The sequence below is a fragment of the Falco rusticolus genome, chromosome 3, assembly GCF_015220075.1.
Source record: "Falco rusticolus isolate bFalRus1 chromosome 3, bFalRus1.pri, whole genome shotgun sequence".
NCBI lineage: Eukaryota > Metazoa > Chordata > Aves > Falconiformes > Falconidae > Falco > Falco rusticolus.
In genome coordinates this window covers 28,295,309-28,318,620 of record NC_051189.1, presented here as the reverse complement: position 1 = coordinate 28,318,620, position 23,312 = coordinate 28,295,309, and the positions used below count along the sequence as shown (strand labels likewise).

Genomic DNA, 23,312 nt, shown 5'->3' with positions numbered 1-23,312 from the left:
TAATTAAAAGACACTATTAGATGGATTGCTAGTGTTGAACCATGGTACAGTTAGAACTGGACTCATATTTCTTTGTTTTCCTCTTCAAAATGATATCTGAAGATCAAAAGCCCACCATGATTTGAATGACATTTAATAAAGCAAAATCTAATTCCTTAGATCTAGAAACAAACAGCAACATGTGTTTTATGGACTAACAATGGTGATATTTTAAAAAATTAACAATAATATTCAAATGAACAAAAATTTTAAAAATGAACTATAATCTATAGTTATAGTTAAAGCTGTGGAAATACCACTGATTTTTCTTAAAACTCAGTTGATGAAAGTAGAATATTTCTTTTCTTTTCTTTCTGGATTATGTAATTTCACCATGGAATTAACATAACAGTGCTGTATACCATCTCCCTTCATCCGTACTTAGCCTGAAGGTTTGCCTTACTTGAACTGTGGCCTGAATTTTTTTTTCCTTTTATTTGTTAACAAAAGTGAGATAAGGTGATTGAAATGTGTATATACTCCACTAAGAAACCTTCTAGTAGTAGCAGGTAACTTTTTGCACCTCTGGAGTCTAGTGGTTTTTCAAAAGATGGTCACCTTTGGCTCTATATGTAGTCTGTTCAAAGCTTTAAGCAATAATGCCTTATATAATAAATAGAAAAAACAAATAGAAATATACCGGTTTCCTTTCATCCCTTTTGATTAATGTGAAGACACCATCGCAATATGTAATTAAAGGTGAATTGAATCTTAATTTTCATTTCAACACTTCATATTACATCTGTTGTACTGCTCTAGATATTATAGTCTCGTGTTTAGGTATTATTTTCCAGTAGCATATATTAGTTAGTTGCACCAGTTCTCCCTTCCTCATATGAATGAATATCTGGAGTGGTAAGTTTTCTATGTCAGCTAGAGAAACGTAGATGGTTTCTTACCAGTTGTAGTAGGTATCACTGAATTTTTCAAGGGTAAAATTACTGCACATAGATAAAGTTCTCTGTGTCCTCTAAGAGTTTTGCTGAGACAACAACAAAAATCAGTAAATGTTAATTTGAATGGCATAGACCTGAAAGTATGAAGCAGAAGCTGTGTTTCAGCGTTCCTCTACAAAAGTGGTAAAGGTAATCATATCTTTCATTATGCAATGAATTCTAAAAGCACAATGTCAGCTGCTCCATTTGGTGTATGTCAGATAGCCCAAAGTCATAATGAATAGCATACAAAACTTTTGTAAGGTTTTTTGACCTTCCTTCTTGTCTTCTCTTATGGTTAGGTTGGTGATAAGAGAACAAGTATCCGTGATAGAAATCCTGTAATTAAGCTGTAGGCATGAGTTGATTGAAAATGTGATTTATCAGCATAAATGCTTCCATATGAGCTTGTCATTTGGTTTGGGCTAAGTTCTACCTGTCCAGAAAATAGATTGCTAACAGAATTTACATACTCAATATTCTCCAGTCTTGGACTGCAGAGTGAGCCTATTACTGTCAGATTTCTTGCCTGACAGTTAAAATGGATTCAGTCAAACTGCAGTGCTTTCTGTGTAGATCTGATTCCAGCGTGTCTTCCATAGAAATCATCTTGGTTTGTCATTAGATAAATCTTCAAAATTCCCAAACAAGTTGTTCATAATTTACAATTCCTAATTCCCCAAACCTCCAGTGAAAGTTAAGACTTTGGGCATTTATTGGTCTGTAAATCTTAGAAACAACTTGGTCTTAATGGATCAAAGTGACAATGCACTGTTCCTTTCCTTTTGTGCTTGAATAATGAAGAAAACTTGCAACACTTGGTGGAGTTGTAAGTGAAGATGCTGGTGGATTTTTAGTGGCTTCTGGTTGACATTAGTGACTTATGTGTCCACTGCATTCAGTTTAACAGGCTGTAAACACTAGGAGCTGATGAGCAATTATATGTTTGTAACTTTCCTATTTGGAGGTAGTAAATTCCAGCAAAGGTGCAGGATGAAGTCATATGGCTAGTAAATATTTCAGTTGTGCCATCAGGAATTACCAGAATGTGCCTGCAGCACTTCTCAGGATTGATAACAGGCTTGTAACAGGATTTTTAGTATAGCTTCTATATGTCACATTCTTTTCCTAAAAAATATTAACCTTTGTGTTGTCTTTGTAGAGCCCTTATTGTTTTACAGAATAATCGGAGATAATTGATGGCACAGAAGCTTCTACAAGGTCATTTGTCAACATATCATGTATTTAAGAATAATGCAAGTGACAATCTCCTTTTTTCAACAACAAAAATATTTTATAAGTGGCAACTGAAATGTTTCCAATTCTTACAAAAACCTATTTTTTGTGAAATCATTTTCCCAAGCAGTTACAGGGAAGCAGCTAGAAAAAGGGGGATAAAAACCAACCCAAACCCAGTATGTATGTACTTGTCCTGGTTTCATCTGGGATAGAGTCGATTTTCTTCTCGGTAGCTGGTGCAGTGCTGTGTTTGGGATTTGGTGGGAGAACAATGCTGACCGCGCACTGGTGTTTGTAGTTGTTGCTGGGTGATGTTTATACTGAATCAAGGACTTTTCAGTTCCTTGGGCCCTGCCAGCGAGAGGGCTGGAGGGGCACGGGACATTGGGAGGGGACACGGCCAGGACAGGTGACCTGAACTAGCCAGAGGGATATTCCATACCATATGACATCGTGCTGAGTATATAAACTGGGGGAAGAATAAGGAAGTGGGGGACATTTGGCATTATGGCATTTGTCTTCCCGAGTTTATAACCATTAGTTGTGACGGAGCCCGGCTCTCCTGGGGATGGCCGAACACCTGCCTGCCCATGGGAAGCAGTGAATGAATTCCTTGCTTTGTTTTCCTTGCGTGCACAGCTTTTGCTTTACCTATTAAATTGTTCTTCTCTCAACCCTCAAGTTTTACATTCCTTTCCGATTCTCCTCCGTGTCCCTCTGGGCTGCAGGCCAGGGTTAAACCACGACATTTCTATACAAGTGTTACGGCCGTACTAGGTGGCTCTTCATTTAGCAGCTCCAACAACTCTTTTCTTCCTTTGCCTTTCAGATATGCACAAGCCTGTTTATCCCCTTTCCCATTACATCTCAGAACATTCCTATCAGCCTGTGTTTTTTCATTGATTATAGTATTTCATTAGTGTAGAGTTAATGAGGAAAGCTTACTATGCCAAGTGGAACGAAGTCATGGAGTGTTATACTTTTACCATGTAATCTTTGCCAGAATCTATTATCTGTACGTAAGAAAAGGGGCATGTATTTTGTGTATTTTTCCCCCTGATGTTAAAAAATGGCTTAATTCCAATATACTATTGGTGAGTCTGTATATAGTTTGGGATTCTACACCAGTCTAGACAGAAGAAATAAGAGGGGCAGTGAAAAGCAATACCTGGTTTTCCCTCAGCTATTACATCTGTTTCATAGGGTGATTCTCTTCAGGGTGGAGATGATTCTCCGTTCTCAGACTCCATTACCTTGGAACAAACAACAAGTAATATTGGAGTCTCAAGTGGACGTGTCAGCCTATGGATGCAGTGGATGTTGCCAAAAATTACTATAAAATTGTTTGCTCCTGATCCTAGAAATAATGGCACAGGTATTCATCATTTTTTCTCTTAATGTACTGTTTTAAATTCCATACAGTATTTTACAGCACAGTATTAGCTATTCAGAGCATGTATTGGCAATATTAAGCGCTGTAATGAAAAAATGGGTTGGATCTATATTTTAAACTAGAGTGACAAGCAGTAGTTTATGTTAGTGCATGTAATTAGAATTCAGTGTTGTACTTTGATCCTTCCACATGGAGGGGAAAGTTTATGCCATTATATCAAATTTGAAATAAGTTGCCTTACAAGTAACCATGTTTCAATTTGATATGATTTAGTAGTGTGTTTTGTGTATGTCCACATATAGACATATAGCTCTGTATTGATAATTTGAAATTTAAATTTAACATAATCTCATAGTTAAAGTCATGGGAGATTTAATAGAGTTTGACATAGAATTTTCAACTTTTGTTGAACACAGTTTGCCTTTTTATTTTTGAGATTAAATTTGGATTATAATTTGGATCGTAATTGAAAGGTATTTGGATTCTATAAGTGTACTGTGGGACTAGAAATATTTCTTTTTTTTTGTTAGGAAACACTGCTGCTTACCAATTAATATTGTTACTGATAGAAATGAGAAAAAATATGTAGACTAATGATTAACGCTGATTTTAAAAGAGTTGTACTTGAACTTTTGACTTTAAAGAACTACATGAGCGAGAAAAAATCTCAAGTACTGTTAGAGGAAATACCTTGGCAAATGTTGTTTTACATTTTGTTCAGGAATTATACTATGAACACCTGAACTTAAACCCCCATATATAAATCTCTCTACACATTTGTATAAGACGGTTTGGATACTAGGATTTTTATTTTTTTTGGTTCCTGTCTGTGTGACAGTTGAATCAAAAAGTGATTTATGAAAAACCTTTGAGTAGAAGTAGCATCATCCTATTTACAAAACGTAGTCTCAGATATATTTCCTGATTAAAAACTTGCAAGTTTCAGATTAAAAACTAATAATTTTTATTTTCTTTGACTATTGCAGAGGTTTGTGTTGTCAGTGAATTAGAAGATCTCAGTGCCTCAGTGGATATGCAGGATGTTTATACCAAAATCAAATGTAAAATAGAAAGCTTTAATATTGACCATTACAGAAACAGGTAATTCCTGAGAGTTATTTGCTTTAATTTCAGGCTGAAAGAAGGTGGCGGGTTGTTGGGTTTTTTTCCCAATTCTTAAATCAAATTCAAAGTAATTGTTCAATGTTCATGTAATGATATTAATTTGTTAAGTAATAAATATCAGAATTATATTTTCTCAGAATTATATCTGATTCCAAAGAAATACATAGAAATCATTACAAGTCAGGAGAGTATTTTTTCACACTTACTGCTCTGTTGGTCTGTTAAATGAAATTAATCTATTTTATTGAATTTTTGAATGGGAAATTCCTTAAATATTGCTTGATAATGTATTAACAAGTGCCACTATTTAATCATTTATGGTACCATGCTCTTAGACATTAAAAAGACGTTTCTAAAAAATGGAGCTGTTTATATTGCTGTGGTTTAGCAACGCCATAATGCAGGGAACTGAGCTGATACCTGTGTCTACGTGATGTGGCATAGCATTATGCAAACACACCTGAGAAAAATTTCATGAATTAATTTTAACTAGTATATCATCAATATTAAGTACATTTAGGGTAGGTAGGTAGGCAGGTCTACTGTATGTCTTGCAACTTCAGCCAGTCTTGTTAGTTGAATAGTTTGCTGCGCTAATGTGACTATGTTCATTTGGCACCCAGCCGCATGCTTCTGTATGCAGGTTGCACGTGTTACCTTCTAGCTCATATTGGCCATTAGCACGTTAGTCTTGACAAAATAAGAGAGAGCCTATATAGTCTTTGATCAGTTGGGTTAGTTTACCATTACAGATCAACAGATTCCATTATGGGAGAGAAAGTAAGAGAAAATAGAGTCATAGTTATGTTACTCCCTGAGAGGAGGAGGAAAAAAAACCCCACAGTTAAAAGCTCCAGAACATTTTTTGGCATTGAAAATGACTAAAATATTTGGGATCACAAATCATTTTAACTTAGGAGCCAATGTCTGCAGGGTCTTATTGGACATTTATTGTTCCCTATGTACAATAGGAAGGAGATTTAGTATCAACTTAGCGAAGTTATCGCCATTTCTGAGACTTCTTTTACTGATCAGTTGTCTTAAAAAAAATTTAAATTCCTGTTCTTTTGCCCAAGTTACAAATGTAGTTATTGTCTGTACAGATTTGATAATCATTTAAAAATAATTGATTTTTAAAACTCTGTTAACGTCAAGTCATGATGCTTTAAAATGCTTTGGAATCCCAGCTAGGTGCTCTTAACAAGCTTCTTTGTCCACAGATTCTATGGAAAACTTGAGAGAAGGTACTTCAGTCCTAAAAGCCTAATGCTCCATTAGAAACATTTTTTACTTCAGGGTGTTCTTGTTTGCTAAATTTATATTGAGGCTTGAAAAAGAAAAACAAAACACAACTTATGCCACTTAACAAAATTGTTACTGTTCTGACTTATATTTCATAATGCCTTTGGAGTACCTTTTTATATTCTTAAATCTCTGTGGACTAAAACAAAAAGCAGAGAATAGATAAGGTAAACATTCTGTCTTCCAGGCCAGGGGGAGACTGGCAGTCAGGACATTTTGAAGGAATATTTCTACAATGCAGAGAAAAGCTTTTGGTGAGATTTTTTTAGTAAAATAAAGTGCTTACCTGAATAACTCTTCTTAAGCAATGTATTTTTCTTTATTCTTACATATGCTAAAAAGAATTATTACAAGAACTATAGTACAAAGCACATTTTACTACTTAATAGCTTATTTTTTCTAAGTAATACTGTGATTTTGTAATATACATGAGTACGGCTTTTCCTTCACAGTTTCTTGGTTCTTGTAATTATTCTCCTCCTCATTCTAATAAAGCTATTGGCTGAAAATCCAGGGGTAAGTCCCTTTCCTGTATGCAGAATTTAAGTATACTTTTATTCTCATGTCTCTAGACCTCTGGCTGTAGGTTGTCCTTTCACATAGGATTTGATGATGTTTCTTTCTTTTTTTACCAGTTTTTTGCTTATCTGATTGAATTTCAGCTTTTCAGGAAAAGATGACGTAGGCTTTATCTTGCAGTTACATAAGACTTGCAAGTTTAATGTTAATAATTTTTTTTTTAATTATAGCAGTTGTGGTTTGTCTTGGGTTTTTTATTGCTTTTTGTGTTTTCATCTTCCATGTATCATTTATTACCTCAAGCTTTGGGGAAGATTCTTGGTCTCTGGGGCAATATGGAGGTGTGTTCCTTTCCTGTACTGACAAGCTGAACAGACGTACCTTGTTGGTTCGACCCATCAGCAAGCAGGACCCTTTCAGTAATTTCTCTGGCTTCTTCCCCTCTGTAAGAATCTTTTTGTAACAAATTTGTACTACAGAACTTCCACTAATAAATGCCACTTGGAGTAAAAAAACACAACAAACTCAAATGGCTGTTGTTCCTTGTAATCTAATTATTTTTTTTTACTGAATATATTTATTGCTTATATTATGTTAGTTGTGTTATTTCCCTCTTACCCTTTAGTAATAGTTGTTAGTCCTTTTTTAGTAGATATGGGAGTGAGGGTTGATGATTCACAACCTGGTACATAACAGCAGTCCACTGAAGTTGGTGGGGTTCGTTTATATTAAAAGAGAGCACAGAGAGTAGTGTTTGGAGACCAAATATGTAAAAGCTACTACTGAACGCTGCATTTTGCTCTTATAATTCTGATACCTTAGGGGTTTAAATACTTTATATTAGTGCAATATAACTTTATGCAATCTTTTAAAATTATTTCTATAATTATGATAATGCAGCACTTAATTTCATATTTAAGTTTTTCTTTTGAATGGTTGGAACATAGCTTGCTGATTCAGAATATCTCAGTGTGAGATATTTAACCCCTTCTTTTCTTGCTTGTTTATCCTTGGAAGACTTTATATCTTATGATATTGGGCTCTTTATTTTCACAAATGTATGGCATTATAGAATCGTTTTATGTTAGTGGAAGTTCTGTGTGTTCTGATTTACTTTAATCATGAATATTGATTGATAATACTTTCTCTTACTCTGTTTGTTTCAGTTCCTATAGGAAGTTAACTTATATGTTTTAATTCACTTAGTCATAACAGCTTCCAGTTTTTCAGCATTTAGGCCATATATCCTGTTTATTTAGAAAGAGTTGTTCTTCTGTTAGTAAGGTTTTAATTACATTAAATTGTTTTTAATCAATTTTAAGATGCTGAAAGAAGCAACTACTTGCAAAATGTAGTTGCTTTTATTTGTGCTTGTATGATTAAAGCTAATATTTAAACAATCTTACAGAATTCTGTCAACGTGTTTATTACACTGTTAAAATAATGGTTCTCCTGGTTACTGTTTTTACATTTTTCACTCACTAAAAATGTATGACTGAAAGACTTTCAAAGATAACATGAGAACTGTACTATACATCTTCTGGGAGTGAAGCATGTGATTATCTTTAGCTAGGAAATCTGTCCAAAGTGGAAGAATCTGCTATTTCTAAAGTACAGTGCAATGTATCTTTATTTAACTGACATGCTTTAGCACGTGGTACAGCTATTCTCTTTAAATACTCAGAGGTGATAGGGCAAAATCAGCCCAATTCTTATATAGCTGACTATGGGTGGTTTATACACCCATGTTTAGATGGAGTGAAGCTATCTTAGCACCCAGGCATTATTTTAGCACCTATGATGTCTGCACATACAGAGGGAACAATGCAAGGGAGTTAAGTCTACTTTGAAAATGTCTATAAAGTGAAGAAGAAATCAAAATATATAACTCTGTGAAATGTCATTGGAAAATTTTGGTAAATTTAGACTCTTGAATACATCGGGGGTTTTTTGGCTGATTGGATTTTAATTTCATACAATATAAGTAGTCAGAAAAGAGAAAATGTTCAGCAATTCATGGTTTTTTAACTGACACAATACACGGAAGTATGGACATACTATGGGCAAATTGTCCATTCAAGAAAACAAAAGAATTTTTTTCTGTTGTTCAGAGGCAGTGGAAGGCTATTAGACAATACAGAACCATAAACATCCTAACTAACAGAAAATATGGTAGTTGATGGATGTTATATGCATACATTTTTACAGCAGTTTATTTCTTCTTTTTTTTCCCCTTGAAACAGACAACTGCAAAACTTTTAGATGGCTCACACCAACAGCATGGATTTCTTTCTCTCACTTACACCAAAGCTGTGACAAAAAACGTCCGGCATAAACTGATATCAAGAAATGAGCGAAGAACATTCCATAAGCTATCAGAAGGTCACACTGATGGTTCTCCTCACTTTCTTCATGAGATCCTTCTCTCTGCTCAAGCCTTTGATGTGGTCCTCTGTTTTCCTTTGCTTAATGCGATTGCAAGTATTTTTCAAGCCAGGTTGTCAAGGAGCCAAAAGGAGAAAAGAAAATCACCAGGCCAACCTATGAGGACTCATGCTCTAACTTCCCGCAACTTGCCATTGATTTATATCAACACTGGTGTAATAAGAGTCTTCTTTCCCAAAAATGAGGAAGATCATCATACTACAGAAGGTACAGTATTTTATGGTAGAGATTTTTCTGTTCATTATTGTAGATGAATCCTGCAACTTAGTTAAATTGCTGGCCATTGCTATGGCCTTCAGTTTTAAGGGTCAGAGATAGGAAAATCTCACATTTATGCTATGTCTCTGCAGATCTGCTGGAAAGTTGGTTTTAGGTACTTATTTGACCTTTACTTTCCCGGTATCTATAAAGCTTGCATTTAAAATGTGGTTATTAAAAAAAAAAAAAAAAAAAAAAAAAAAGGTCAAGAATTGTGGAAAGAGAACTTTACCCAATTCTGCCGTGGTTATTCTTGTGTCAACTCTAATTGTGCTGATACCAGTTCAGTGTTCCGTAGATGCCTGTTCCAGCAATGGAGCGTAAGCAGGAAACCTTAGCTGTTGTAGAAATTAGCACCTAGAAAATGGTGCAATAGCAAAGCAGGTAGATATTCCAGTTGAGTTTGAAGAACGTTATTAAAATGTACTTTGTGATTGATGCCTAACAGATGATACAGTTTGTAATTTATTTAGCAAGTCTTAGTTGAAGCTGTTCAGACTTGTTTATGTAACAGGCTTTCAGATATTTAGAGGTGTGGATAGCATAAGCTGTTCTTTCAGACAACAGTAAGTAGCCAATTGAACTATGGATAATCTTTTTTTTTCGGTAAGAAATTGTTTTCCTTTAATATGTAAAATACATTTACACCCCTTTTACAGACATTATATGTAAGTAAAAAGATGCTGACATTAAAATTACACCATGTAATAGCTAGTAGAAATGTGATAATTTCCATTACCAACAATTCTTCTAGAAATTAAAAAAAAAAAAAAAGTGTTTTAGTGGTATCATGATATGATTACATAAGTCCTATAGGTATGGAGGTTTTTTTACCATGATGTGTGATAGCACAAATATAATCCTAAGAGTATAGTCTTAAGATTTTTCTCATAACCTAATTGTGAGAAGTGCAGACAGTGAGAATTTACATAGATTGTTTTTTTGCCAGCATCCTCTACAATTTTCCAACTGGGAATGCTGAAAACACAGTAAGATAAAATTAGACTGGCTATGTTGGCAAGAAAGAATTATGATCCTAGTTGGAAGGGAGTTCTAGGGCATGCTGTCAAGGAAATATTTTTTTTTTAAAAAAAGTGTTTTTATTGCTCTGTAGCTGCATACTTCATAAAAAAGAAATGATACAGAAATTATAAAGAACTTTGTCTTGTTGCTATCCCTTGCTTGAAAATGTATGCAAAGAACAGAATTGCCATGGTTAAACATGGATGTAGGAAGAAAAATTATGTATGCTTTTAAAGAGTAATGCTAAAGATTAGCTTTACTAAATGAATAAGAAACCTAGCTAATCTCCTCCACTGGAAAATTCTAAAATATTAGCACTATGAAAATCAGTACCATCCTTGTTCATTTCTTCTTTCACCCCAGATTTTCCCAAACTCATCTGTTCTGAAATGTAAAATAAATTGCTTCTCTCTTCTACCGCTTATTGTCTTCAAGAACAATAGAAATTAGAAACAGTAATAAGGAGTAAGAGTTGAATATAACCCGTGTTACTGTTGTGCAAGGTCAGAAAAGTTATATGTTGTGGAATTATGCCCCCATAAGACCTCATTCATTGATTAAGAGAGATTTTTAATCTAATAATATTTGCATTATCACTGCAGTAAAAGTAGAACAATTACCTCAGTTTTTCATCTATTCAGTCATCTGCTGTGCATACCTTGTACCTACTGATAGCTATGAAAACTATCCTCCCAAAAAAAAGCACATGTAATTGTGACTTTGTGTCAAGTTAAAAAAAAATAAAAAGCAAATCTGTTCTATATTGTTGCAATCCAAAAGTAAACTTGCACAGTGAACTGTGGTACATAAACACTGTGAAATAATCAAAATCATGGATTTTCCCCTGAGGAATTTACACACATGCATGCACACATATACCCACACAATTTTATAACATTTTAGTTTCATGGGTTTTGCAGCAGCACCAGATGAACATTTGTTTTTCTGGTGGACTTCAGGACAGTATTTTATCCTAGACAATAAGCAATACTGCTTTCCCTCAGAGTTTATTTGTTAATATATCAGGTGTGTCTCAAGCTCTGGCCAACAGCCCACACTTAGTGAAGAAGTAAAGACAACTAGATATATAAAAGCAATATATAACAAATAGAAACAAGAATTACTGCATAGCAGAACACTATAAATAAAAAATGTGAATTGCGAAAAACTGATAAGAAGTGGTGAAGACAGGGAAAATCCACATCTGGCTGGTTGAGGACAATAGAACTTTTTTTTAGTGCGTACTAGGAGCAAAACACCAGGAATCAGTAGAAAGGACATGATAAATTTGTTGATAGTGAAAAAGAAAAGGCAGCATACTGAATAAACGTATGTCCTGCATTTGTAGAAGTGATATATTCTTGTCACATGAGCATGACTCTCTACTTTGAAGTTTGTCATAACATATGGTCTGTAACATCCTCCTTGCTTACTATTAAACAGTTTCAAATCAAGAGTAACTTGTGCTCAGGGATCTTAGTCTGCTGAGGCTAATTTTTAACACGCCTTGGAAGAGCAGGTTTTAGACAGCTGGAGGTATATTTAGTAAAATGAAAAGTGTGATTTTAAAATAAAATGAAGACAGGTGCTTTTATTAGTCTCCCTCAGAGAACATAAAGGAAAAAATCAACTACAGGATTCAGTTAATGGAGAATTACATATTTGTTACATGATAATAAACATGGTTTTATGGAAAATTAATCTTGTTAAACACATCTGACTTCCATTCTTTATTATGGTTTCAATTCTTAGCTGATAAAATGTTAGCAAAGTTTTGATACGCTCTAGAATTTTGTAAGGAGTTTGACATTGTGTCTCTTGGTATTCAAATTTAAATACATCCCCATACAATATCTGTGGAAATGTTAAATGAATTAAAAATGGCCAAGTAGAAGTCTAAAAAAACGACAAAACCAAGTTGTCAGTTGGGAATAATAAGTGGAATTGGTATTTAATAATCTGAAAGTAAGTATAAAACCATTGCTGCTAGCATCAACGTATGTTGCAAAGTATTTCCAGAAGAAAATAATGTTAAGGACTCTATAGGCCATGCATCTGGATCACTGCTTATATCACTGCTTGTTGAAAATATACTGAATCTTTTAAAGCTCATGTTAAATATCAGGGAAACAATTTATGCAGAGTATTTATTCAGGACCGGAGAGGCTCTCCTGGGAAACAGTGGGTGAAAACAGTTTAAGGGTCACAGTGGACATAAGTGAAATGAAATAAGGAAGGTAACTGTATTTCTGTATGTGGCAGATAATTGAATATCATGTCCAATTTGCTTTCTGTTATAAAAAATGGGTGTTGGTAAAAGTGGAGAGGGTACAGAAGAGCACCACAAACGTTAATAAAGTGCTGAAGAAGAAGCCTTACCAGGAAGGTTTAAAAGAGCATAATGTTTTTAGCTCAGCAAAGAGACGACTGAGATGAGTGGGTTAAACCAAGTGAGATTCTGAACATTATTATGCTTGGTTATGTAAGGTTTTCCAAGATTGTACTTATGTTGTGTAGCATAGAACTTCCACCCCCACCCCCACCCCCCCCACCCCCATTTTTGTAATATATTTATAATGACTGTGGTTATGTTTACTACATCATTCATACGTTTTGAAAAGCTAAGACATCATTCATCAGTTACTGAATGGAGATATGAATTCATCATCCTAAGTCATGACTCAGATTACCACTCATTAGAAACCAGCTGAAAATATTAATTCCTGTAGTGCTTTCTGAGATTGACTTAATTTCTTGACCTACAGGAAGCTGTACACAAAAGAACCATGTCCAGCCTTGAAAAAAAAATCCTAAAATGCTTACATAATAGAGACTGTGATGAGTAGTCCTGTGTTTATTTTGCTTTGCAGTGTGTGAGAGAAAAACTAAAATTCTTAGCCTAAGATATATTTTATTAAGAACCACTTCTCAGATTAAGGCATTTTCCACCTAATTAAGATGCAATTACAATTTGAAGTATATTTAATACCTTTGCTCCTAGTTCTTATGTGAGTATCAGGAAAAAAAATCCAATATGTTAAATGTACAGTGGCAGCAATTCTAATACTTGGTACAATGCCTTATGTGTTTTTTGATGTAAAAGTTGAAGAGATGGTTTCTGATTTAGTCACAAACAAGACTTTGTTGTCAGCTTAACTTTTCTACCTTAGTTCTGGCAACCAAACCATCTGTATATGGTTTTGCTCTGCTTTGGGGATCTAAAGAATTTGACTTTGCTTTTTAAGTAGATGATATTCTTTTACGTAAATCTCTTCTGTTGTGATTTAGTTGTGTGTTGGAACTTGTGTTACCATTCTGCTGCATGTTTACTGCAGCATTCCCTACAGTTGTTTCAAAGTATTTTATTAAAATTTCTGTGAATTATGTGATTTCATATATCTGTTTAAAAATATACAGATGTGTATGTATAGCTGCAAAGCATGGTGTCTTATTCACAGATACATTAACAGGTCTGAAGAAGCCATTTTTTAAGCTCATAGATTTTGCTAATTCTTTCCACACCAGGAATTTCACTCTTCAGTGGAATATTTAAACTATGTTCTGCTACTATCGTTTTGTTTTCAGAACTCAGATATGAGAGTCTTGCAGAATTTCCTTGGGCATGGGAGTGAGTGTGATGTTGTTCCGTCCTTGTTATGTGTCACGCTGGTGTTGCAGTGGACCATTTCACTTCAGATGATGAACTCTTTGACCTTGCATCACATGTTCTCAGGGGCCTTCCTAGTTACGATGCAGTCTTCTGAGCAGAAACTTATCCAAATGCTTTCTGTATGTCTGTGTCTGCTGAGAAGGAGATGCAGTAGACTCAGTCTTTTCCTGTAAGGAAAATTTACACACTTTGTTTGCTACAAGAAATGCTGGTGTTTTCTGGGCAGAACTTTTTGGTTTTCTAGTATGACTACTGCTTTTAAAACTAAGAATTTGTACATGTGGGTGAAATTTGAATATGATAGAGATGAAGTAGAAAATGGAATTTTTTCTTCTTGGAATAATTTTTTTATTGATGTGAAATTTACTGTCCAGTACTACATCTTGTACTTTGTATATGTGTCAGATTTCAGATTCTCTTGTTTCATTCCTTGTGTTTGAACTTTTCATGTGTGTTGCAACCCATACCAAATGCTTCTAGGATGATTACATCGTAATATCCTGTAGTGTTTTACATCTAAAGGACCTAGGCCCATATTAAAAAGGGTGTATGATTCAGAGTGTGTTACATGCTAATATATCAGCAGATAATTATTGGACAAACAGACAGATCACAAAGTAGTCTGTGGGATTAACATAATTTTGAACAGAAAAAAAAAAAAAAGCATCAGAGAAAATGAGAAATCACAGACCAGGATTTAGTTGCGTGATAAAACTCTGTGGGGAAATTAAATGACAGTAGCTTTGTCTTAGGTATCACAACAATGCTATTAATTTCATGGCTTTTTTTTTTTTTGCACTAGTTGTTGCTCCTGAGCAGAACTGAATCCTTAGGAGACATTCTTATTTAGATTTTTATAAGAAATAGGTTTTCAGCATTTCTGCTATGTGCATTTGACTTCTAATCAAACATATTTTCTGTTCTCCTAACTACAGCTAATCCAGCAATTAAAGAAGACACTTTGGTTCTCAAGATTGGATCTGTCTCTATGGCTCCTCAGGCTGACAACCCCCTTAGTAGAGCTGTGCTCAGAAAAGACATTTATCAGTAAGTGTTGGGGGAAGGGTTTGGGTTTTAATATATGGTCTCAGAAAAATTCATTTTTGGGAGAAGTTAATTGATCAATAAAACTGGTACGTGCAGCCTGTAAAAATACTTTTCACATACAATCTTTTGATATTCAAAAGCAGGTTTTTCTGATTTTCTTCACTTGTGGGCTTTCAAATCCATTTAGACAAATCAAGTTCTTCTGTGAAGTGCTGATGAATAACAGAATTTAAATGTCAAGTCATTATAAAGCTTAAGCTCACAGATGAGAACATTTTAAGAGGCTTTTTTTTATTCAGCTACTACTAAGTTCACCTAAGAGGAAAGGAAATTTTTTGCGACTACCAAAGTGCTCAGTAGCCATATAGTGTGAAGGAGATAGATCTTAATAATATAAATGGTAAACATATATTCAAACTGTAGGTTTCCTGATGTCATGTAGATCAAAGCTGAAAAGAAGGCAAACTTCTAAGGACCTCTTTGCCAGTAAACACATTTTCTGTGAAAATGTCATGCTCTGGATTGTGTCACTAAGTATGTGCAAACCACACTAATCATATATAGGCAGCAAAACTGGTGAACATATGTAATCAACATGATAAAAGTAATATATGATCCTTAGTAGAGTTGGCACTGTTGCCAGACATGAAAGTATGGTTGCAAATAATACCAAGTGAGAAAAGTCACAGAAATACAGATGAACAAGTGTCTTATACTTCCCGTTGGTCTGTTTTTCAGATGTGGAAATATTTTTAACTACTTCATAGTGCTCTTCAATAGAAATTACAAACATCAAAATCTTTTCCCAGCAGTAAAACATTTACTGCCTAGAAAATGACAGCAAGTTTTACTTTTTGTCAAGACTGGGATTTTTAGGAGACCATGAAATATCTCCAGTTTCACTTCTGATCACTTAGAAGTTGTTAGAGAGTCTTTTTCTTTATATTTCCATGTGGAAACATTTAAATTAGTGGGTTTGGTTGTATGTTTAGTTATAGTAGTTTATAATTTATTTTATTTTTTTTAAAATGAGCATGGTATCTATTGTATGATGGGGTTTTCGTGGATGAAACCTTGCAGCCTGGCACCAGCAATCGCTTTGGATGACAGGGCCTCATCCAACTCTCAGTGCACCCACAGATAAAAGAGATATTTCCAATGTTTGCATAGGCTCTTCCTGCTTCTGCCCTCTTTGTCCAAGGAGACTCTTGGAGAGTTATAGAACCAAATGTAGATTCTGCTCTTCTCACAGCAACCAAAAATATATCAGAAAAATCCCTTATGGTAGAGTGGAAGCTGCAAGTACCAGCTTCCATAAGGTCGTTTCTGTCACCTAGGGGAACTATGCAATGTTCCTCGTATGCATGCCATAAGTCAGTGAGTAAGCAACAGAAAGGATGCAATTTAAATCTAAAATCAATGAAGCTCTGCCAGTTTATGTGTTTGAGTCTCGTATCTTTGCGTCTGTGGCTTTACCTGAAATACAGAAATTCTGTGCTTTTCAAACCAGAAGTCACTCAATTGCTTAAAGATTCTGTTGTCTTTTTGCATTATGGGTTTCTGGGTCTTATATACATAAATGTCCCAGACTAGGTTTTTGCAGTCTATATTTGGTTTTCATAGTTTTATACAGTTACAATATGGTCCAGTCCTCCTTTAGAAATCAAGACAGCAAATGAGTAAGGTAGAAATAAGCAGTGGGCCACAGACATCTCTCATCTGACTGTTACTGGTTTCTTTGTAACCAGTCTCACAACCTCATGCCTCCTGTGTCTTTTTCTGAGAAATGTCTGCCATTTTCAGTAATTTCCTCTAACTGCTTCAATGACCATTCTTCTAATTTCTCAGCAGCTGTCATATGACTCAGTCTTATCTTTGTTCCTTTAATCATCCAGTTATACTAGCTTTAGTGTTTTTAAAATAACGTCGGGGCAGAGTGTCAAGTTACTTTGCAGCATTTTATGAGACAATATTGAAGTTGGTCGTGGGTGGTCGTTTGGTTTTGGGAAGAGGGTTGCTATTTTGATCTGTTTAAGCAAGCCTCAATGCTTTTGAGCAATATAAAGAAATATTTTTTAATTAAAAATATCAAGATTCCAGTTTGGAGTTGAAGTAGATGCATTTTCTAAAACATATTCTTTGATCCAGAACATACTGTAGTTACAGAAGCATGGTTGGAGATAGCCATTCATTTTCTTACATGGCAGTCACTGCTGTTAGACCAGTGGAGTGAACTTTACCATTTGTCAATTTTTCTTCAGAAAATAAGACAATACAAAGGTTTTTGTATTGTTAGGGCAGGAGACACAGTCTGTATTCAAGGAAGAAAAACCAACAGTGGGATATTTTTAACACGAGCCTGATGTTAGTATTTATTTCTCCAAATATGACAATTTTTTTTGTAACTCAATACTTACCCTTTTCAACCTGCCCACAGTAGATGGTACTAGATAGCAAAAATGTGTAACTGGAGCTAATACAGAATGCTTAAAAATCAAGTAGTAAAATGAGCAAACCCACACAATGTGTAGCTCATGTATTTTGGTGAAAGATTTCCCAGTAAATATCAACAGAGGTACAAGTAGTACAATATCCAGCGTGAGAGGCTCTAGAAAAAAAAAAGTAATTATAGCAGCCTGTTGATTACTGAAGAATTAGCTGCTACAGCATTCTAATAATCCCAACATGTCATCTTCTGGTCTTTTCCACCCTCTCTTCTCCTGTAATTCGCCGCTGCTGCTTTTAATAGAATAAAAGAAAATAAATTGTTGTCTGAACCACTGTCTTTGCAGTGTTTCTGGAGTGGGGATACAAACTTAATTTGTGGTGTCACTTTGGTTTAAACAGTCTTCTGTTTAGGTCTGAACTACAACCACATGCAATTAATGTCACTTTTGTAGTGTTTCATGAGAAAGAAGAATTTTTGCTTCTCATTTAGAAACTGTTCTTTTAGGAAAGGCAGAGAAACTTTTTCTTGGCTAAAGGCTGAATAGAATCCCCAAATATCTTTTAAATTTGTCCCATAAATTTATATGTTAAAAACTGAATATGCTCATATATCATTAACAGAATGCCAGTGCATGAAAGGTAAATCTTGTATGGCTGCATACTAAATAAACTGGGGCGCTTCTTGCCTGTAAGCTGAAGTGGCTCCATCTGTGTCTTGGTTTACTTAACTTGTAGAGGGAACTAAACTGAAAATAGAATACTGGAAAAACAATATGTCCCAAAAGTTTGGGCACAAATATTTTTTTCAGGTGATTATTGGAAGTTGGAAAGGAATGTATTGACATAGTAACTTCAGTTTTCTTATACCATATAAAAATTAGTTTTAAAATAACTATTCCCTCTAGTAGAAAATGGATTAATTTAGTTTTGACTGTTGATACACATAATAAACAAAGATGCGTGTACCATTACAGTAAATATATGGCTCCTGAAATTTCACATTTTTAGCTGGTCACAGTAAGAGACAATTTTTCCTTTTCATTTTTTTTTCTACTAAATCCTAGGAGTTGGTTAGTTTGTTTTTAGGATTTCTTCTGAATTTCTGATTCTTAAACCCCAGCTAAGGTGTGTTTGTCTTCAACAAATATGACCAGAATTGTATGTTCCCATCAAGAAATTGCTGGTTCTGTGGAGAACTCTTGTAGATACCAGAAGAACTTGGGACAGGGCACAAAATAAAGGTGTTTTTGCATAAGGATGCAAGTGAGGCAGGTACCTAGCCTGGCTAAAGAGGGGGGGAAAGCAGTTAGTTAAAACTGGAGGAGTCAGATAGTCAGAGTAAATGAAGTTTCTCCTACACAGTGAAGGAGAGCGCCACATTTTTGGGGGGTTTAGCTACCTGATCATATTGAACTTGGGATTGGGGGAGCTGCTGCTCGGAAACGACTTAGCAGGCTGCAGAAAAACAAGATGATGTGGTCATTTCTTGCCTTGTGTAGTCATGCTGTGTATGAACAGCATGTGTATGTTAGAACTTGTGAAGTGGCCAAATGAATGGTCAAATACATTTGACAAAACAAAGAAAGGTCTAGCAGTTTTGGTGAGGAAGAGCGCTGAGACAGGGAAATCATGTTAATGCCCTGATGGAGTGAAAGCCAGTTATTTGGTATCCGAGAAATTACATTGGAGGGACTTTTTATAAATGCTGTAACTACAGGAAAAAACAGTGATCTCTCTGGAGGCAAAAAAAATTGCATTTCTCAGTCCTGGGCTCACTCTTGTTTGGTGCTGTGGTGTCTAGTAAGATAAAAATTCCAGCTGAAGTTTTTTTCCTCAAGATCTTCATAAAACTCTTCATCTATGGACCTTTGGTACCTAACATCAAAGATATGCTTCTGCTACAGTAGTAGTGTAATGAAATTAAGAACTAAACTGCATGCCAGCTGCACAGAGACTTTTCAGTTGTGTTTGTAGCAATGCTCTGATCACTTTGGAGGACATCAGTTACAGTTTATTAGCAGTGAGCACTTCTCTAAAAACATAAATATATGGTTTTATGTGGAGAGTGCTACAAGCAGTTATGTGGCTGATTCTGTTAAAAAAATCCAAGGGAATCAAAGAATCATGGAATAATTTCAGTTGGAAGGGAATTCTCTAGTTCATCTCATCCAGCCTCCTACTCAAAGCAATTTAGATCAATTTGCTCGAGTCTTTCTCTGGACAACAAACCTAGCAGATTATTTATTAGTTTGTTAATCACTTGTCACAAGAACAGACTTTTGATGGATATAAAGCAATTCTGAGGGCACCAGGCCAGAAGGTCCCTTTCCGTGTATGGAGATGGCTGCAACAAACAGAGTAGCATCTCCTGGGGTAGCTCAAAATGCCAAAATTCTTTCTTTGTGCGTCTTCATGTGTTTTCCCTTTGTCATTTCCTTAGTTCTTTCTCTTTTAATACAAGTGTCTAGTGTAGAATATCAGCATGAATAAATTATAATGCTTTAATGAAGTGGAACTAATCAAATGTGTCTGTAGTCATCTTAACCAGTTTTCTGCCCAATTAGCTCACATTCTGTGAGATCATTTTGTCACCTTTTTAGATTACAACAGTATTGTCCTGTATATACAAACGGTGTTTAGTGCAATTAAGCTGATCATAGTTGGAATCTCTGAACACTTTTAGTTAGTGGAAACATGACATAAAAAGGACTGAATTAAAAAGTGTGTATGTTGGGGGTTTATAACAATGAATAGCACTAGCTGTGGTAAGTACCAGCAGAACTGGACGTTATCAATAGGGTAATGGCTGAGAACCTCATCACAAAAACCAGCAATTCTATTTCTCTGACTGAAAAATAAAAGGATGTAGATGCATGGCTCTGCTTAAATATGAAGCAGCATGGAGGTGAAATAGAGATGACATTTAGTTCTACTTCTGAATTGGGATAAGGGCCCTGCTATACCAAATACTGTGCAAATTGCCTGCTTGGTTATGTAGATAATTGCCAATCATCCCCAGCATGGTTGTTTTAGCAAACTGACATGAAACACTGTTTAATAGAATTTTAGGGAGTATCCATGAACAGATAGAATGAAATAGTTTTAAGGTAAAATATTGTTAATACAAAAATGAAACGACTGACAAAGAGCACAGAGAATACAGGCTCTTTGGAGGGTATTGTGAAAAGCCTTGCTTATAAAGTTCAGAATTAATATTGCTAAACTATCAAGTTCTGAAACTTTAGTTGAAAGGAATCACAAGCTTTCCTCAGCTTGGCTAATAAAAAATCTAATTATTGTCTACACTCTGGATTCATCATTTTTGAGATCCAAGGATTTCACTCATGTCATACATCAAAGCTTAATAGTCCAGGTCTGAATGTTCCATGGTCATTTTCATGTATAGATCTTTCATAGATCAAAGCATAAAGCTGTCCTTAGACTGTTTTCAATTTATGAATGTAAATGGAAATTCTTTAAACACCCCCACCCCCAAAAAAATTACATGTAAAGAATTTAATCATGAAAAGGTAGCTGTAAATTATTTCTTATTTTTTCATAAAACTTTTCATCAATACAAGTCTTTTTTATCATAAATGTCTAATCTGCTGTGTTCATCATTTTTATAGTCTACTGTTTTCTTTTGACACTCAAACATTTACAAATAACAAAACAATGTTGTTTCTCTTATAAAATATCTGCTATTTATCTTTATTTCAAGGAGCTTTATCTAGAACATGCATGTAATAATCATGTAATGCCCACAAAAGTCCTTCAGTTAAAAAAGATGAGTAATAAACAATTTTCTGTGTCTGTGCTGATAGTGCTGGAGTGAGCGGAAGGAAAGAATGATGGAAGGAGTTTATGCAAGAAGCACATACATAGCCAGAAGTCTGTGTGGAAATCTGCTTTTTCTTTCAAATGTGGTTTGGAAAATCAACTGCTTTTCAAAACTTTTCAACAGCACCCACATCTATAAGCATCTTCTCTTCAGAATATTTTTTTGTTCAGTATTAAATTGCTTTGGGACATGTTTGTATTCAAAAAACTCTATCTTTAAATTATTGTTACAAAAATCCTGGATTTTCTGTAACTGTGGTATGAGCAAAAAGGTTCGTTCTTGATGTTTTCCTTTTAAAACCAATTAACAGTTAGAAAAAAAATATCTTTTTTCATTGAAATTTAGTATTAACAGAACTAAATGTTTCCTAGACTGCAGACCTAATATGAATAATTTCCTTTTAGGAGCTGATTATTTTATAAAGGTTCTAATGGAAAAATTCTGGTTTATTTTTTTGAATACTTCCTTGAAGCTTATTTGGTACGCAAACAAGGAGTTAGCTAATGCTGAGCGACCTGAGTTTCTTTATCTTTTTCTTTGAATAAAGGCAACAAAGATAATCAGTGAAAAAATGTAGGCATGTGTAGTTTTTGATGGAAATAATGAGCCGCTTAATAAAATGTGCATATATACCATAGGGGATTAGAAAAAGTGAAAGTTACAGTGCATCATAAAATCTCTATTGCAGTTTTTCTTCAATTTCAAAAGGATCAAAACTGCAGAGGTAATGTTATATAGAAAAGAACTTTTAGGAAAAAAAAAATCTTACTATTTCAAATGGAAATATTTCTTTTATTACTGAGAGGTTATAAAACCGAGTTAAGCTGGCACCATTTTCTGTTCTATTCTTCCTGTGTTAAGTAAAAAAAAATTGTAACAGTATTTTAAACTTGTTCCTGTAATTTATTTTCTAATTTTTCAGATTTCAGACCAGGATGTTTTTATTCCTCACAATATGTCTTCTTTTTTTAACAGGGTTATATCTACATTTAATTGGGATATGCAATCTTAGATTTTTTTGCATAGATCTTTAGCTTTATTAATTGTTCAATTGGGATTTAAATCAAAATGTTCATATTAAATAGCAAGTTCTAAATACTGTCCTTTGCTATTGTACTTGAACCCATGGGGTTTTTAGCATAAGGACCTTAGGAATGTCACGTATCTTCCGTAAGAATCCTATACCTCTCACTGGAACAGGGCTTGGAAGTGAAGACTTTTCCTGCTTTACATTTCTCTCTTCTTCTATCTTTAGTAGAGAGGATGAAAAAGAAAAAAGTCTGCTTAGACCTTTCGCCCAGTAAAATATTCATAAATATGGATAGCATTACATGGAAACGCCACTCCTAATTAACATTGGCATGTTTGACTCTATTGCAACAGTTATTAATTTAAAACCCTCAGTGGAAACTAATTGTAAAATAACAGCTGGAACTGCCCATTTAGTTTCAGAAATGTAGCTTGTTAATTATCTAATACCAAAAGCTATTCAAAGCTAAATTTGTATTCAGAATTCAACTTTTAGAATGTTCAGCTTTAACTACCAATCTTATTTTTACTTGAAATTTCATTAATTGTGAGTTTTACTATAATCTGCAATAATACATAACTAATTTGCCTAAATACAGTATTTGAAATACTTTTCCTTTTAATTGGATAGTCAAAATAAATTTGTAATAAGAACAGCATTTCTCCAACTGTATTTTCTATTTAATTAATCAGTTTAATTACTGTGTGGTCAATACACATACCCACCTGATGTTTTCTCTTTCACTTAGTAGCACCGAATCTGATTCTTATAGTACATTTTAATTTCTTTGTACAGTTCCTCGTAGAAAGCAAAATGAAATATGCTTTATAGAAACATTCCTGCGAGAGAGTGCTGGCATTATTATGCTATTTAAGCATCCATTTGATGTTAGTCAAGGCAGCTCTTTTGGAAACCTTATTAAATATGTCAGGGAAAAAAAATGATCAAGTAACTGTCAATAAAGAATGAATTCAAAGGAATAACCAATTCATTCAAAC

General features: G+C 34.5%; 1 protein-coding gene across 1 annotated transcript in view; it reads left to right on the top strand.

Moving 5' to 3' along the window:
• Nucleotides 1–23,312, top strand: part of VPS13B (vacuolar protein sorting 13 homolog B) — a 476,916-nt gene that overhangs the window by 270,973 nt on the left and 182,631 nt on the right. The window contains 5 exon segments of the mRNA XM_037379063.1: nt 3,417–3,588; nt 4,593–4,707; nt 6,856–6,997; nt 8,796–9,204; nt 14,884–14,995. Coding sequence (XP_037234960.1) covers nt 3,417–3,588; nt 4,593–4,707; nt 6,856–6,997; nt 8,796–9,204; nt 14,884–14,995 — 950 coding nt within the window.